This window comes from Carettochelys insculpta, chromosome 6 (assembly GCF_033958435.1).
Source record: "Carettochelys insculpta isolate YL-2023 chromosome 6, ASM3395843v1, whole genome shotgun sequence".
In the NCBI taxonomy this organism is placed as follows: domain Eukaryota; kingdom Metazoa; phylum Chordata; order Testudines; family Carettochelyidae; genus Carettochelys; species Carettochelys insculpta.
In genome coordinates, this window is record NC_134142.1 from 115,997,531 (window position 1) to 116,016,222 (window position 18,692).

An 18,692-nucleotide genomic window follows, 5' to 3' on the forward strand; every position below is an offset into this window, starting at 1 on the left:
CTTGTATGGGGGAGTATAAATACCCAAGGTCTTAAGTGTGGCCCCCGAGTCTTTGCTGGAGTGGAGGACCAAGTCGGTTGAGTCCGCAAACAGCTTTTGCTTGTCAAAAGGAAGATCCACGATCTTCACCTGTAGGTCTCTGGGGATACCAGACATCTGGAGCCAGGATTCCCTACGCATTACCACTGCTGCGGCTGTTGAACGTGCCGCTGTGTCCGACACGTCCAGGGCAATCTGGACTCCCGTCCACGATGCCGCGTAGCCCTCTTGGACAATCGCCTTTAACACTGGCTTCTTGTCCTCCGGAAGTGAATCCATGAGAGGAGTGAGTCTAGAGTAATTGTCAAAGTTATGGTTTGATAGATGTTCCACGTAGTTTGCCATTCTCAATAATAGGGTAGAGGAGGAGTAGACCTTCCTGCCGAACAGCTCTAATTTCTTAGCATCTTTATCCGACCCCCCTGATTTGTACTGAGACATCTTCGACCTCTGCTGGGATGATTCGACCACCAAAGAATCGGGTTGTGGGTGGCTAAACAGGAACTCCATGCCCTTGGCTGGGATGAAGTACTTCTTATCCGCTCTCTTGATAGTAGGCGGAATAGAGGCTGGAGTCTGCCATATGTTAGTGGCTGACTCCATAATGGCTTCGTCCAGAGGGATAGCGATTTTAGATGAAGCCGGGGGTCTCAAATTTTTCAGGAGTTTATGGTGCTTCTCCTGCACCTCTGCTATTTGAATGTCCTGCGTGAATGCTACTCTTTTGAACAGCTCCTGGAAATGTTTAAGGTCATCCAGAGGGGAGACATCCCCGGGGGCCATGGCCTCATCTGGGGAGGATGAGGAGGAACCGCTGGGGTAAACCTCCCCCAAATCCTCTGGCTCCCAAGTTCGGTGGTGTACTTGCTCCCTGGTGGGCTGTGAAGGGAATTCTCGGGACTCTGGACCTAATTCCCCCTGGGACAACTGCGTTCCCGTCCCAGAGCGAGAGTGTACATGGGAGTATTGACGAGTAGTAGGAGAGGACCTGCCCCTGGATCTAGACCTGCGGTGTCTGTGTTCAGCATGATGAGGACAACCATAGCAACATGGACAAGGGCCCGGTGATGGAGACCTGGGCCATGACCGGGGAGCGTACCCATGATGTCTGGGAGAGCGGGATCTCCGTGACGACATTGATAGTGGTGAAGCTGGTTTGTGACAGTACTCAAGGGGATCCATGCCCAAAAATGGTGAAGGTGGCCTGAGCCACGGAGAAATTGGTTAGAGGAACGGAGAGGGAGGCCCGAAATAAGCCGGTGGAGTTGCCGCCCGGAGGCGCGGCGTGTGTATCTTGGGAGGGGGGCTGGGTGATAAGGGCATCGCAGCCCCGCCTGGAGATGGACTAAGGTGCCGGGTTTCAGCTCTAGCCTTGCCCCTCCCCTGCAGGGTGGGCGCCGCCCCCTCCCGTGCCGGGGATCTCGGGCCCGTTGTCGGCACCGCGCTTGGCACTGTCAACAGCAGTGCCGTGCAGGTAGCTTCCTGTGGTGCCGGTAGGCCCTGTGCTGGGTGCCCCTGCGCCGTCGGTGCCGCCGATTCCGGTGCTTGCCGCACTGGCGCTTGCGGCGCCTTCTGTACCGCCTGCTGTATAGTCGGAGGCCCGGTCTCGGCCACGTGCGCTGCTGCGCTGCCACTTTCATCAACTCGCGGCTGGGGGCTCTGCGTTCCGCTCGTCCTGCTCGCTGGGACCGCCGGCAAGGATCGAGCCGGGGAGAGTTTCCTCCTCTTCTGCACAGAGGGGGTCAAAGAGGCTGCCTTCCTTTTATGCGACCCAGAGGGCCCTTCTGTGTGAGGCTTCTCCAGCGGTTCAGGCTGGAGGGCCTTATCAAACAAGATCATTTTGAGCCTCATTTCTCTGTCCTTCCTGGCCTTGGCTGTAAGCTTAGTGCAGTGGGAACACTTCTGGGTAACATGAGACTCCCCCAGGCAAATAATGCATTCATTATGCCCATCTGAGGCTGGCATAGCCTCATGGCATGACTCTCACTTCTTAAACCCCGAGGAAGCCATCGCGATGAGTCTTTACTGTTAATAGGGTACTTAGCCACTAATCAGTGCTTTCTAACCCAAAATAACATTCACGGCCTTCAGGGCAGCAGACGGCTTAACAGCCTATTGTCCGCTCCTCTCTCCTTCGTTCCTCTTCTCTCTGCTATTTAATATGCTCTTCTCTTTCTTTTTTTTTTTTTTTTTATATAATAGTGACAAACAACGAACTAACACATAAAAACAACTCTCTTATCTGTCTCAGGCTTTAGCTGGAGCAGATTCCGTCTGCAGCCAATGGCGGTTGAGAAGGAACTGGCGGGGACAGGATCGCGCACATGACCGAGGGCGTGCAAGGGAGTGGCGCACATCGGCGCATGCACGATCCAATAGAAACTGCTAGAAGAATTCCGATCTGCGGCGCCAGGCGAGCCTGACACCTATTGTGGAGTACCCACAGGGACCACCCGAAGAAGAACTTGTCTTTTACTTCAGGTGCGGCATACAGTGCTGGAGCGTAAGCGCTGATCAGGACCAGTGCAAGTTTGAAGTATGACCTGAAGGAGTCTTTCTGATCCACCCATGACTAATTCCACCATTTGTAGAAGGGTGTTTCTGATGGCAAAGCCAACACCATGCTCCCTGGGTTCTTCTTGGGCTTTACCCTGCCAGAAAAAGGTGTAGTCCTCTTCCTTTAGAGATCCTGAAACTGTGAGTTACATCTCTTGCAGAGCAGCAATGTCAACTTGGAGCCTCTTCAGTTCCTCATTGATGATAGCGGTCTTTTGGGTGTCGATGTCCTGAAGATCTTCAGTCAAACCAGTCAGCATCGTCCGCACATTCCAGCAAGCAAGCTTAAAACTTTGATGGTTTCCTTTTCTTGTTGATTTTCTTATTGGTTTGCCTGGTGCTCAAATTTCAGTCACTTGTCAGGTTTGGGAACCTTAAGCCTCACGCACCCAGAGAGGCAGGTGAACCGTGGTGGGACACTACCCTTCTGGCTGGGGGCTGCCCAGCTTGAGGTGGGAGATGACTGTCCAGTGAGATGCGACGATCTTTCCCACCGTCGAAGGCAACCCCGGCGCTTGTTTTCTACACCAATCGAGCAAGAGGTTATAACCGGTATCTGTTACCTCCCGTGTTGGTTCAACACTGTTAAGTGATGCTGGAATACCTCTCCAGGTGCGAGTCTGGGCAATTTTTTGGGACCCTGGGCTGCCCAGACACCAGTGTTCCCCTCTCGGCTTTAGTGATATAGTCCAAAGGAGAGGATAACCTCTACGTCTGGTACCAGCTCAGCTGCAGGAGTTGCCAGGTCAATGCCAGAAGTTGGCACAGAACCGCCTTAGGACTCCCCTCTGGATTTTCTGTCAGGGTTTAATCCCTTAGCCTTGCTCCTTCCCAGGATAACCCACAAGGCAATGGGGCATGGAGAATGTGGATAACGATCCCACTGCCTCTTGCACTTCCCTGGCACCACGTGTCCCCAAAGCTCCCCGTGGCCTGACAACCTCCTCACCTCCTGAGGACCCTTTTCCCCACCCCTCTGCCTCCCATCAACTACCATCATCCCCAGGTCCCCCCTCCCTACCCCTTTGTCCCTCATCCACTCCCATGTCCCCCAACCTCACCACACTGCCCCCTATCAGCTCTCATCACCCCCAGGTCCCCCTTCCCCCAGCCTCTCTGCACCTGGCCACACGCTGCTGCAGCCCCACGTCCTCCAGAAAGGTGCCGATCTCACGGCCCAGCCGTGCCCTGGGACCCTGCCAAAGCTACCAACTCTTCTTCTGGCTGCACCTGCCCCCGGAGCCCCACGGAGCTGCTGCGAAACGCGCATGCAGGGGTCGCAGGACTGGGACTGGAAGCCCAGGCAACCTGAGCCGGGCGTGCCACCACCAGCCTCCGTGGGTGCCGCCATCCGCACCACACGCCCCCAAACCACATGCCCACCACTGACACCCCTTGGTCTCGCGCCCCGTCCCCGACACTCCCCCAAGCCCACTTGCGTCCCGCTGCCCACACAGCACCCTGGGGACGGTGGGTCCCTCAGCTCCAGCCAGCAGTTGGGAACGTCGCTGCCGTAACCATCTTGCCACCTCTTTCCCCTGTAGAAGTAAGTAGCTCCCTCTAAACTCCCCTCTCAAAACTCCCTCCTGTTAGCAACCACCTGGTCTGCAAGCTTCCTGGTCATTTGCCAGCAGGGTTTATAAAGCTCTGGCTTTCCTGAGAGCCCTTCCCTCTGACTACCGCTCAGCCAATCGGCATGCAGAGTTTAGATTTCAAACCTAAACCTAATCAAGGCTAACAGCTTCCAACTGCCAGCCTGAGCACGTGGCCTTTCAAACAAACAAACACAGCTCAGCACTCCAAACACCAAACAGACAAATCCAGGCCCAGAACCCCCAAACCCAGACATCCACACACTCCAGAGAGCCACTTACCCGAAGGTGCTGCAGTTTGCCTCCTCCTTCCCCAGGAGAGCCCCTCTCAAACCTCCCTCCTGTTAGCAACCACCCTGTTTGCAAGCGCCCGGTCGCAACATAAATAGATATCATGAAATATATCAAAAACCTTTAAAACACTGATTTGAGATTGTATTTTATCTTAAACAAAATTTTGATAAATTAATTAGCTCTCAGAAAAATTAATTTTAAATGCCTGTAGAAAGGGGTACTTCTGCCAAAGTGGTACTAGCGTTCCAGTGAACTCAATTTTGATAATTCATATCAAGTCTTGTTTTATGATTTTTGATATTTCTCATGTGTGTTGATTGTTCAATTAATACACCCAGACAGAATGAACTGTAAAAAGTAATAAAATTACACCAGTGCACTTAAACTAATATCCACTAAATAAGGTAGGATCAAACGAATTACATTTCATAAACAAACTGAATATCAATATCTTATTTTAAATATTTTCCTTCCTTCCCCAATATCAATGTGTGTGTTTTACCTAATGTTGTAACCAGCTTTTTCACTGTGGTAGAATTAATCATCAAAGTCATTAATGATGCTGTTCCTGCATGCAGTAATATCTAAAATACAAAAAGATAGAGAATATCACCTCTTCAAATCAGTATAATCATCAGTAGAATAAAGCAAAATGCAAATTATTTTGAACAGCAGTGAGATATTCTACATATTTTCCATTAATGACAGAATGGTTGACATCTTCAACAGTGCAACAAAACTGGATATTTTCAAACTGTGGGTGTTTTCATTCTTTAATAATTTTGCTAAATTTAACCATAACTCTTCACAATTGTCAAAATGTCAAAATAAGGAAAACGAAGTTAAAAGTAATTCCTTTATATAATAATTTGTATTCAAAACTTTGAGCATTTAGTGATACTTTTCATTAGTATATCTCAAAGCACTTTCATTCTTAATGTATTTATCCTCACAACACTTTGTGAATTAAGGAAGCATCACCCACCTTGTACAGAGGGGCTAAATGACTTGTTCAAAGTTGCAGAGGAAGTCTGCAGTTGAGCTGGGAATCAAATTCAGAACTCAGAAGCCATAAGCTAATGCCCTAACAACTGGACAATACTATGTCCATTTGTTAAAGTTTTTTATTCCCAATCTGCCAAAAGAAATAAGTCTGAAGAGATAACATTATAGCATCCCTAGTGGGAAATAAGATTAGAAGATCTGTATATAAAAACCAGTGCATCACCTTTTTGTCCTTAAAAATATTCAAGAGCAAAAGACAACAACCAGATAGGCCAACCTGAACCCACTTTTGCCCTCAGGCAGCACCCTGGACCAAGATGTCGGAGGGGACAGGACTAAAACAAAAGGAATTACACATAAGCTATTTGCCTTTGTTAGGCATCTGTCTTCTTCTATCTTAAAACAGAATGAACATAGGGTAGATACAGCAATCAGACTGTCAGTGATTACTTTAAATGTTACCTGTAGCTTACTTTACATGGTATATGTAAACACATTCTGGCCAACAAGAAATGTTCTCGGAGGAGCAGAACTCTAGCTGGTAGTGACATGTTGCTACCTGTAGATGGTTAAATAGCTTCCATACAGACGCTTTTAACCCTCCAAGGAATAGAAGAGTAGCACTACATGATCATCCTTGAAAAACAACAGAAATTGTTTTATCCTATTAAAACCATGAACGCAAGAGAGGAAAAATTTATGTTTCTCCCCCCGGCCCCCCAAAGATGATTTCTTTGCTGAAAGGAGTCTAAGTCCAAGTACAAAGTGAAGCAAACAATGAATTGATTCATGTAGAACTCAAAATTTACTCCAGAAATAAATGCGGATCTCAAAAGTGACCACGCCGACACATTGAAATCTTGGGTGAAATCCTGACCCGTGAGGTTCATGGGGGCCCCATGATGGTAATCCTGGAATGGAAAGATATGGACAGACACATAGGAGTATGTATTCCTCAACCATCAGAATGGAAATGAATGTCTCAAATGATATCATTATAGAAAGCAATTCAATTTATTACTTTCCTAGTGTATCAAGAAGAAAGCCCATTAAACTTCTAAAATGAAGGACAAATCCCACCAAAGGTGCACTAATCAGTGCAACTCTTCATTAAAATTTGAAGAGCAGAACCAATATTTCAAATACAGCTGAGAAAAAAAATGTTTCCTGGTGATAGGTTCATAGATATCAGATAATCTGAAGCCCTAATTTGCAGAGTGCCAAATTTCTTGGTGGACTTCTAGCAAGAAATTCAAATTGTTTTGAAGCAACATTTCATGTAAGCTGCACATAAGAGCAGATGCACCACACAACTACAAAACCAGTAAAAAAAAACCTACATAACATTATTAAAAATGCAGTCAAGAGATTGGATTGATAGCTGTCCAACCCATTTGTTTGGCAAATCAAATCAACCCTGGTGCCAGAGTCAGAGAACAGAACACAGATGCTGCCTCCTATGGAGCCAAGACTAGTTTGAGTTCCTGATAGCTGAGATATTGTGTGTTGATTTTAGCCAGTGAGCATATGATGGTTCTACCTGGATTTACATGTTGGCAAGATGGCAAATACTGGGGATATGGCACTGACGTGGACACTTCTTCAGCTCCCTTTTAACTCTGGTGACTCTCAGCCTTCCCAGTCTTGGAGGATAGACCCTATAACATACATGCTGCAATTGTGGCTTTAATTTCAGAAATATTCTCAGACATCATCCTAAGCAGGTTCTGCTCTGCAGATACCAGATTTAGCATTGTATAGACTTGATTCCAAGCCTGTCAGGACCTCCTCTGTAAGTGGTGTCAAGCTACCCTGCCTCAGGATGTCAGAGAGCCTCACATTCCTTGCAGTTTGGGGGCGTGGAGGTGAGTTCAGGGAGGAAAGGGAGTTTGAAAACCAGATGCAGCTGCTACTATGACGATAAAGGGCAGGATGAACCACTTTGTGTCAAAAGTTGTTGCCTCAGAATAACAGCAAGAGGTCAGTGAATTTTAGTAGAGTAAGCTGAGTAAACATGCCAGATCCCGGTAGGCATTTTCCCTGCTGGCTCCTAGATGTCCTCTTCTCTGATCTTTTAAGGAAGACTTTCAGACACATATAAGCCATTTTCCCATTACCTAAAATAATATTTAGCCAACAATAATTGGCTGCACAAAACTGCAAGAAAGCAGGTAAGTTAGTCTTCTTGGGTCCTTTATCTTTCAGGGAACACCTAGAAAGCCCAGGGAACTTCAAAAACAACAAGAAGTCCTGTGGCACCTTATAGACTAATGCTAAAAACTAATGCTAAAATTGAGGTACCAGATGTATAAAAAGCACTTAAGTACCTTCAGGGGAACTTAGTATCCAAGATCTGCCCTCTAAGATATTGCACGGGTCTGCTAAAAGTTTTTAGAACCTCAAGGATGTATTCATTATTACAAACACAGTGTACAATTAATGATCTCTCTACTCAGTTACAAGAGAATGTCCAGTATGTCTGCTACCTAAGGAGATACTGAAATGACCTACAGTTAACATATTTGATGGCGTCACAACCTCATCAAGTGATACTGATATGGGTAAAGATTCTCATATTCCTCCACAAGGCCCCCCTGCTTTTTCTGAAGTTCCTGGTGATATAGGTTCTTAAAAGGTCCTGATAGGATAGCTAAGTCTTTTTTGCAGGACTCTTGGCCTATGTCTGGATTGCAGGCTTCTGTCAGGATCCTGGAGATCTCCTGACAGAAGTCTGCTGCTACAGGAGACCTCTGCTGACATCCCAGTAATCCTCGTGCTACAAAGAAGAAGGTAGGTGCCAGCAGAGGGCATTTTCCCAACAGAACTATAGGCAGGAGATACACACATTATTTGTGCAATCTGCATATCTTTTGCCAACCGCTGTCTTCAATATAGACATAACCCTAAAATGCAACTATTTTCCCTGGAACTTGATTCAACTAACTAAGGACCTAATGGAAAAAGGTACAAGTGAAAGGTCCACATTTGTGCCCCATAAGATAAGGCATATGGTGCCATAAAAGAGTGCGATCCATGGAACAAGACCTCTCTGAAGCATGAAATCTGCAGTAAATAGCATTCCCTTTGAGGTTGCTCGGAGGTTATCTAAGTGAAGACAAAACTCCTATTCCCATGCAGAACTGAGGATGCAGGCAAATAAAATAGTTCTAATGGAGAAGCAGATCCCTGAAGTACAGAAAAAGAGAGAGTTTCAGATTTTATGTGAAACTAAGCAAAGATACCATTTATGCTGGAGGAATAGCTTTTCTTTTTTGACATCTTAAATTCTGGTACCATCACACTTCTAAACACCAGGTCACAGAGGGACATCTAACCATAGTGGCTCCAGTTCCAGAGTCATCAAAAGTTCTGCAGGAGGGAATACAAGACAAAGTTTTCAAAAGTGAACACCTAAAGTCAGGCTCCTGATTCCAGAGATAAAAAACTAGCTAGCCTGACTTTAAATGTACCTAAATATAGATTCAGGAGCCTAACTGCAGGCACACTTTTAAAAAATCTTAGCCACAAGTACTTGTAACAGTTGAAGGTAATGGCATCCAGAGCAAAACATGGATTAGTTTACAACAGCTCATTACGCACTTGAGTTTTGCCCCTAAACTTTTAAAGGGGAACAGCTAACTGTAGTAAAGCTCACATTATGAGTTTTGCACATAAAGCTCACATTATGCACATGAATTCTGCACATAAAGTTTTAAGGAGAACAGCTAACTGTACCAAAAATATTTCTGTGTTAATTATGTAGGTATAGTGAAAGTACTATTTGAGCAATATTGACCCATTGTATAGTATATGAAAATTCAGATTATATATAAAGTTTAAATGAACTACACTGCAAAGAATATAAAATTTAGCATCTACATGCATCATTCTATTATGCATTAAAATTATTCATACCAGATTTTCAAAGTTAGACACTCATAAAAGCACAAATACATTTAAATGTGCTAATTTTATGTATCTAAATAAGGTGTGTGTACTTGTGCTGGGTAAATTTTAAGTTACTCATATGAAAATGTATTTGGCTGCCTTATACAGTAAACCCTCGAAATGCTCTATTTTGAGTTGCACTTAACTTGCATTAATGTGAGTTAAGCGCAACTCAAAATCCCGCTCCCCCGGCTCTGGTTCAACTCCCCCTCCCGGCCCCACTCACTACCTGCACATGCCTCTGGCTCACCCGCCACCGGGGGGGGCAGCTCTTCCCAGCTGCAATCAAGCCCCAGAGAAGCGACAACTGCGGGCACTCCCAGCCCCAGTTCATCACCTGCTGCATGTGCCTCTAGTTCAACCCCCCCCTACCAAACCCCCACAGCCCTAATCCACCACCAGGCTTAACCCTCCTTAACTGCTCCCCCCCGATACTTACAGTTCAAAGAGGAGCTCCAGGTGCTCCTGCTGCTTCCCCAGCTGCAGAATGTGTGTTCAGCCAGGGAAAAAAGCCGCCCCAACTTATGCTAAATTCAGGTTACGTGAGGGTGCATGGAAACAGAACCCTCGTGTAAATCGAGGGTCTACAGTATTCGAAATTTGGCCCTTGATGTCTTTATTGTTCTTAAATCACTTACTCCAAAAAACATATTTAGTACGTGTTATGAACAAATTTTCGGAAAACAAACAAACAAACAGATAGCCCTTTCAAATTTGTTTTTTTACCATGCTCTTCATCATTGTTGTACCAGGATCTTTTGAATGGCTAATCCCAAGAGCCATATTCAAAGTAGAAGTACCCCTCATTCCGCTCCAGACAATGACAGCTCCCCAGCGCCAGTTAAATCCATAACCAAGGCGATTCAGAAGAGGGCTCAAGAGCAAAATAACTAGACCTCTGTGTAAACAAAAGAATAAGACAGTGAGCAAAAATATTAACGCTCCATGACAGAGACATAGAGCTGGATATCAGCAGCACATTGGAAGCACTGCAGCCCGAATCTTAACACAAACCCTTCAACAAACCCATGCACATGTGGAACAAGATGGGAAAATAAAACAATGGAGAACTTCAAATAGTCCCTTAGTGGACAGAGCTACAATCCCATACCATCTAAGGGGCATTAAGCCAGGAAAAGAGAGCCACCCAAAACCAACAGCCTCCATATCTGATGCATTGTGATAGTGAATCAATATCACCTCATGAATTATTGTATTGAAAGTTGCTGATAGATCTGATAGATCTGACAATATCAGATGGATATTTGATTTTCATTCACCTCTAGGAGATCAATAATCTGCCAATGACACCACTGTGTTTCCTCTATCATATCCATATTTGCGCCTAGAATGGCAAAAGTCAGGTAGATCCAAGGTATCTAGTACTATGGAGAAGCCTTACTGCAAACTTCTCCATAAACTTGACTGAGAATCCAATTTGGATACTGGTCAACTGTCAGCCAGATTATCAGTTGATTTTGCTGTGTTGTTGATGGGGCTTTTGTGTGCGTGTTCGATCAAAAGGCCCCACAACAGCTACCTTCAGAGAAGCTGGCACACTGTCCTTATTCTAAAGGAAATGCTACCATTCTCGGTTAGCAATGGACCATTACTTTCTCATTGGTCTTCACCAGCCAAGAAGGATTCAGAGAATAAGACAAGGTTTTAAGAACAAAACGATCCCAATACTGCTACTTTGCTACTTGCTCACAAGTCACAGACCCCAATTCAGAGAAGACACAGCATTTGTTCCCTTCAGATTCCTTTCCATAGCCACAGAAGCAGACAGTTCCTGCCAGATCCATGTGATTTTATCCAAAGAAATCAGGTATTCTGTCCCAACAACTCAACTACAGAATGAAGGCTGCTTTCTTGAAATACTTACATTGTCTGCCACACAACTGTTCTATTTAAAATGTGTAGCACTTCCTCTGTCTCTTATACAGCCAGAGAATGAGAGTTCAAATATTCTGTCTGGTGCAAATGATCAGATTTAGCCAGTGATTTAGCAAAGGAATCCTATTAACAAGGTTTCATGGCAATCCCCCGAAAGAAACAATAGAATTCCAGCAATTACTGTTGGAAGCTGAACTCACAGCTGTTAGTGTTAAATAAAACAATTATATTTTTAAAGTACTCCAACATGCCAGTGCCTGCACAAACAAACAATGAAAATGAAATGCAGTTTAAAACATCATATGCTATCATAATTTTTGAACAGCAGGAAGAAAAGTTGTCCTACATGGGGACAAACAGCAGTCCTTACCTTATAAGATTCAATGCAAGGTAGACTGTCAAGATATAAAATAAATCACGAATAGTCACATATGGCAAGGTTTTTACAGCTATCACAATTCCAATTATGAGGAAAATCAGAACATAAGCCAAAAATGTCAGCATTGACCAGAACCTTAGAGAAAAGCACAGAGACCAATTGTAAAAATACAGCACTTGTTTCCATTTCAGAATCAACATTAATATATTCCTCACATTGGTTGACTACTCCCAGCCTACTATAGCTGGAAGGACACTTCAGCATTATTCTTCCTATTATCTGGAACACTGCTACAGTATGCCACTGAGGTCAAGAACTGAACATTAATTCAAAGAGGGACTGGCGGCCACCTAACTATGTTCAACCTTTTCATAGGATTATGATAAATTTTGTAAAAAGAATATTTTGTGAAGTATTAGAGAGGTAACTGAGTTAGTCTGTATCTTCAAAAACAACAAGAAGTCCTGTGGCACCTTATAGACCAGCAGATATTTTGGAGCATAACCTTTTGTGGGCAGACCCCCACTTCATCAGATGCATGAGTGGGGGGTGCAGGGGCTTCAGAGGAGGATTTAAAGAGGGAGTCCTAGTCAAGAAGAGGGCCAGAGTTTACAAGGTCTATTCAGTCAGGGTGGATGTGGCCCATTATCGGCAGTTAATGTGGAGTTGTGAACATCAAGAGAGGAGAAATCAAGTCAGTTCAGTCAGGAGGGATATGGCCCATTATCCGTAGCTCCACATTAGTAGCTCCCTCTTTAAATCCTCCTCTGGACCCCCACCCCCACTCATGAATCTGACGAAGTAGGTCTTTGCCCATGAAAGCTTAGGCTCCAAAATACGTTAGTCTTGAAGATGCCACAGGACTCAGTGGTGGTGGTGAAATATTGTTGGAAAAGTTATAATCTGCTGAACACTACTGTCTGGGTAAAACATGTGTACCAATCATAGAACTGAAAGATACCTCAAGACTTCATAGAATCCTACCCCTTTTGCCACCCCAACTAAATCATCCCATCCAGAGCTTTGTGAAACTGGGACTCACAAACTTCTAAGGGTAGAGATTCTATCACCTCCCTAGGTAACTCATTCCCATGCTTCACCACCTTCCTAGTGAAATAGTATTTTTGTTTGTTTAATACCCGACTTAGACCTCTCACACTGCAACTTGAAATTGTTGCTCCTGGTTCTCTCATTTGTCACCACTGAACACAGACTCTCTCCTGTTTAGAGCCTCCCTTCAGGTAGTCGAAGGCTGCTGTCAAATCCCCTCTCACTCTTCTCTTCTGTACACTTAGTAACTGGTTTAACAGGTTAACAAATTAAGGGAGGGCAGCTGGACAGGTTGCTCCAACCCAGCTGGCCTTTGAGCAGCCTCCACAGATGCCCCGCCCTTTCAGTCACCCCCTCCTATGGTGCATCAGGGACTGGAGCTGCTCTGGCCAAGGCGGAGAGTCCCCACCTGCAGTACACCAGGGATGTGGGCTTCTCTGACCTGGCTGGAGCTTCCCAGCCTGTGGTGCTGCCATGGGTGTGGGGCACTCCAACACGGCTGAAGCAGCACCCATCTGCAGCACACTGTGGGCAGGAACACTCCAGCTGGGCAGAGCCTCCCCAGTCCCTGGTGTACAGCAGGGGGGGATGCTCCAGCCTTGCTGAAGCAGCCCCTGTCCATAGCCTCTCCAGCTACCCCACCTTCCAGCTGTCACTCCTTTCACCCAGGCACCATGGACAAGGACCGCTATGGCTGAGCTGGAGCACTCCTACCTGCAGCAATCCCACAGGGCTGGAGCAAGCCCCTGCTCATGGTGGGCAGGGGGCTAGTCCAGCTCCTAGAGGTTAACCATAACTGGTAACCATAACCATAACAGATTAACCATAACTGGTAAGCCTCATCCTAAATGCATATATATTGGTAGGAGCATTGCCTGCAGATATAGAGAAATAACTATTTCATTTTATTTGACACTGATGAGGTCACATCTGGAGAACTGTGTCTAGGGGGTATTAATGCTTCATCCATTTAGAATAATTACTTCCTCTACTTCCAAGGATACAAGATGAAAATTTCTGGGGAAGAGTCTGGGACTGGGAATCTACTGGTATTCTTCTGCAATGTAGCTTATAAGAGGCTAGCTAGTAGCACTCAATGCTATGTCACTGGGAACAAGTTACTCTCTGAAAATCTAAGGAAGGGGGTCTTTAAGAGGCTACAGGACTGCTTTGTTTGTTTCAAGTCTGCAGATGAGGCAGCATTTATAACCCAGGGAACAGAGGATGTCCCTCAGAGGAGGGTTTCCTCTTCCTGCCCCTCCCTTTTAAGGGGAATATCTAATAGTCTGCTCTAAAAGTTAACAATGACAACCGAAACTTCTGGTTCAAGGAATGTGTGTGTGTATATGTATTTTTGAGAGAGACAGAGAAAAGGAATGTAATGTGGAAGAAGAGCAAAAAAGAATTAACTATGAATAACAAGAATTAAAAATAATTAGCGGAAATTATGGTACTAAGACTAACAAGCACTGAGGTGCTGTTATACGATTTCGTAAAACCAAAGACCACAGAAAAAGAACTGAGGGGGTTGGCAAAATGGAGCCAGATAAGCTCCTGAGGTGGCATGAGAAAAGCTTTGCGCATGTGTGACCCAAACAGGTACTGCTACCACAAATCTCTGATTATAAGAATGGGGCATATGAACACCAAAAGTGAAGCACCCCTAAGGATCCTCCTCAAACAAGAACCTCCAGGTACACTCCTTCCACAAAGTTGACAAGGATTAAGGCAGCTTTTCTCTATGTTTTAATCAGAATGCTAGTTTAAGTCTGAAGAAACCACCCTACTAGAAGAGGATCTACTCAAGGGACCATTTGTACAGGTCCACTATTGTTCAGATTATTCAGCCTGTAAACACAGTATCCTTTCCTAACGTGTAAGCAGAAACAAGAAATATCTTGAAGGACATACAGTTAATATAAAATGCATGTAAATACTCACCTAAAGATAAATTCATCAACCCCTGGACTAAAACTTACAGAATCTAAAAGAATTCCCAAAATGGTGAGAGAAATTACTCCTGACATTCCAATCCATTCAGCTAAAGAAAAGAAAACAAGTACATTAAATCTTATTTAATTTACTGTAAGTGACAAATTGTATTTTATTTCATGATTAGACATACCCACTTAAAATAATTACATTAAGTTTCATTTTTGGGAACTTTTAAAATGTGTGATTTGTACTATCATTGGAGAAAAATGTGAAAATAATATTTGGCAAAATAATTAAAAAGAGACACACAGTTCTTTAAATTCTTCCTTTTCTTGTTATTGATTTTTACAGTGGTAGGTTCCTATACCAATTATTACTCTAACATCCTTTTTTAGCTATGTTAAAACTACCTTGGCTACTTTGTTTGGTTTCTTTCATCAGCACCAGCGTTGTAAGTGGTAAAATCACAACCCAGGAAATAATAATATTTCAGTTGTTGCAACTAATAAATGTTAAGGTACATATATCATAGACTTCCCACTATTCTTAAAAAAAAAAAAAAAAAAAAAAAAAAAAAAAAAAGAATTATCTCCCTACCCTCTTATTTTTCAGCAGCACAGTACTGATTTGAAAAGAAGAAATTTAACTATAACTCTATAACTAGTATTGTCAAAGATGCGTGTGATCTCTTTGGTTTAAATTTCTAGCAGCCCTAACACTCAAATCAGACAAACTATGCTCAAATCAAGACAAAGGACAACTGATTACATTGCAGCCAATCAGCATTATTATCCACACACTTATCGACAAGGACAATAATTTCCAAAAACTTCAGCAGAACTACTGACATTAGTTCAGAGAACTCAAAAGTAACATCCTGCAAACAAGGCTTGTGGCCTATACACTAGATGAAATAAACACTTTGCCCACGTAATTGGGAACACAAAACTGTAGGTTGGCCAACAAGCACAATTTTTGCCCCATCACATTCAGACTTTCCCACTTTGTTTCCCAGGGTGAATCTGGTATTCTGCTGTCTACTCCTCTGATTCACAGACTCTACTATAAATGAGTTAGAGGGTGGGTGATCAAAGAGGAATTCAGCCCCCTTCAAGACCACATAGTACTTTCAATCCAGCCTCCTTGATGTGGGTGGAATGGAAGCTGCAGTGCTCTAGAGAAGCCTGGCTGGATCCAGAAGGGCTTCGTTAATTGGTATTGCCACTGTTCTTGGTGGACAAGTGTAAGAGATTAGTCAGCTTGTGATGTGTATCCCTTGGGATTGAGAGGGATATCTCAAGGCTGTCTGAGACCTGCCTGAAGAGGTCTTGAAAGGTCCTGGAGTCATCACCCAACAAGGAGGTGAGTGGTTGCATCATCGAGGCTGTAGAGGATGATGAGGGAAAAAAAACTGTGATGAGAATGGAGAAGTGGATCAATCATCTCCCCAGTGTAAGTCCCACAGTCCTCAATCTCTGAAATCTCCACCCAGTCCAGTGACTGGATACTAGTGGGTTGGGGTCTCTTCACCAGTAGAGATAGAGGTAATGGCCAGGCAAGGGGCTGGTGTCAAAAAGCCACTCAACGGATCCCACTAAGTCCAGCAGGGGCAGCATGGGTGGGGCAACCCACGCTGCTGTCACTGTTGTAATTATAATGGTTTGGATGAAGATTTCCCCTATGTTCTCTGAGGAGCAATGTCATCACCCAGAGTGAGTGAATGTGAAAGCCTTGAGCTACGTAAAGAGCCTTCACTAAGCAGTGGGTGTCCGGTACCAAGGTGACAGAGAGCTCCCCTGTGGTGGTATACTATGAAACAAATGGTGGAGGTGGCATCAGTATTAGGGTCCCCTGCACCACCAGTACCAATAGGACAGAAGCAGCTGTAACCACACTAAGTGCTTTTGTATGCTTTGCCAGTGTCACCTTGCCAGCGTTAGCAGCTGTCAGCACCTCTGTACTGTTCACAGACACCGGTGTTTGCTTTTTCTTTGTTGACTTGTTCAGTGGTGCTGGGATGCTGGCTGTATCAAAGAGACACAATGTCTTCCTTGAGGGGGGGCAAGCCCTCTCTTTTTGTTGCCTTTTTGGCAAAGGATTTGAAGCTGCCCCCTTAAAAGCAGGGAGGGTGATAGAGTGGTGCTTGGAGCTGGCCAGTTTCACCGCTGTGGAGACACACCTTGAAGAAGTGTGAGACCTCATCTTAGCTGTAGGGAATTTCCCCTTGTCTTTGGGGCCTGTCACAGTCAAAACCCTGTCAGAAGGCATGAGTGAAACTGACAAGACTGGCTGTGTTATGAAGAGGAGCTGCTGAAAGTGGCTAGAGCCACTTGGGAGAAACAGTGTCCACGGCTTTCCCTTGTTGTAGTGAGTTGTTATTTAAAGATGAATTATTCCGATTTTTGCTTGTTTCTTTAAGATGACTGAGGGAAGGACTGTTCTCGTGACTGAAGCCAGCAGTGATCGGAGAAGAACTGAGGAGTAAGCTGCCCGCGCACGCGCAGTAAGAGCCACAGGCATTTCATGCATGTGCCCCGCATGCGCGGGCAGCTGATGAAAGGGGACACTACTACACACAAATCTTCAGCCAGTGGGTGCAGCAGCGCTGATGCACCTAAAGACGGAGTGCCCACAGGGACCCTCGAAGCATAATGCATCATTACATGGAAATGTGTGTTCTGGAGATCAAGGGCTGAGAACTAGACCCCTATTTCTGATGCTGGAATTATTATTAGTAGTAGGCATCCTTTAGTCTGCATAGACTATGGATCGTGCCCTTTATAGTTTCAATTGAGGACTTCATTTACAGCATCTACTGTGACTATGAAGACACACACGAGAGTGACAGTCCTTGCTGCATCTCTTGCAGATGTGGTGGGTGTCTGGCAAGTCCTTAGTGTGCTTTCTGTGCACTCGCTTCTCCTCTGCTAGCTGTCTGATCCTCATCTTGCCCTTCTGAAGGCCCTTGTGTAACCCCTGCCTCCATCTGCTGCGGTCGTCTGCTAGTTCTTCCCAGTTGTCCAGCTCGGAATTATTACTGCTAGCATGACCATTGTGAATTGCTGGGTCTCCACAAATTTTCTTAGGTCAAGAATAGATCTCTATCCTCTTGTTTTCTTCTGGGTTAAAAATAATTTAAGTATAAGCCCTTTCTTCTGTGTTGTGTTGTTACTGGTTCTACAGTGCTCACATATATGAGATGATTTACCCCCTATTGAAGTACGTGTTTGTGAAAAGGTCCCTGAAGAGGGACATGGAGGTAAGAAGAATGAAGAGGATAGAGATTATTTAGATTGATGAGCCAGTCTCAGTAATTTCTGGTACCCATTTGACTGATGTAATGGTTTACCACATTGTGCAGAATGAAGTCAGATGGTCTCCAAAAGGATATTGTTCTAGCAACAGAAAATGGGAGACGTCTCTCTGGCCCTCAACCAAACCCTCAAAACCGTTATTTGGGAGTGGTGAGGCTTCTGGGAGAGACTTGTACCCATCTCATAGATTTCTCTGTCTCTTTTTATTGGGTCTAACTGCCTGTGTGATTGGGTGCAGGGCACAAATCTTATTCATTGTGCCAAGTAATATGTTCCCTGTTTTTCCATTGTTCAGGCTTGTAAATGCCCAAGGCTCTCAGAGTTACCTTGGAGTGTTTAGTGACTCATCTGTAAACATTGTCCTCAAGAGATCCTCAACATGGGATTGTATTTATTAGGGAAACCCTAAGAAATGGAGCTAGAAAACTCATCTCATGACACTGGCGATGGCATATACTACCATGTTTGCTGAGTCCAGTGAGGCTTGTAAAGTTGTAGAAGCCAGGAGCTGACCCTCAGAGGTGACCGCTTTAAACAGTTCCTTTTTGTCAGCAGATAGTCAATAAAGTCAAGGCATCTTTGAATCGCTTATACTGTTTTATTTCACTATTAGTGTCTTATAATTAGCATCCTGAACAGCATGGTCATAGACAAGTAGGCCTTATTCCCCCAAAATATCCAATT

General features: G+C 44.7%; 1 protein-coding gene across 1 annotated transcript in view; it reads right to left on the reverse strand.

Moving 5' to 3' along the window:
- The window catches only part of LOC142015137 (solute carrier family 9 member C1-like), a 191,552-nt gene that overhangs the window by 157,635 nt on the left and 15,225 nt on the right, over positions 1-18,692 (reverse strand). Inside the window, exons 4-7 of the mRNA XM_074998556.1 lie at positions 14,701-14,800; positions 11,701-11,844; positions 10,161-10,332; positions 4,984-5,065 (exon numbers count right to left, since the gene is read on the reverse strand). Coding sequence (XP_074854657.1) covers positions 4,984-5,065; positions 10,161-10,332; positions 11,701-11,844; positions 14,701-14,800 — 498 coding nt within the window. The remainder of the gene's footprint in view (positions 1-4,983; positions 5,066-10,160; positions 10,333-11,700; positions 11,845-14,700; positions 14,801-18,692) is intronic.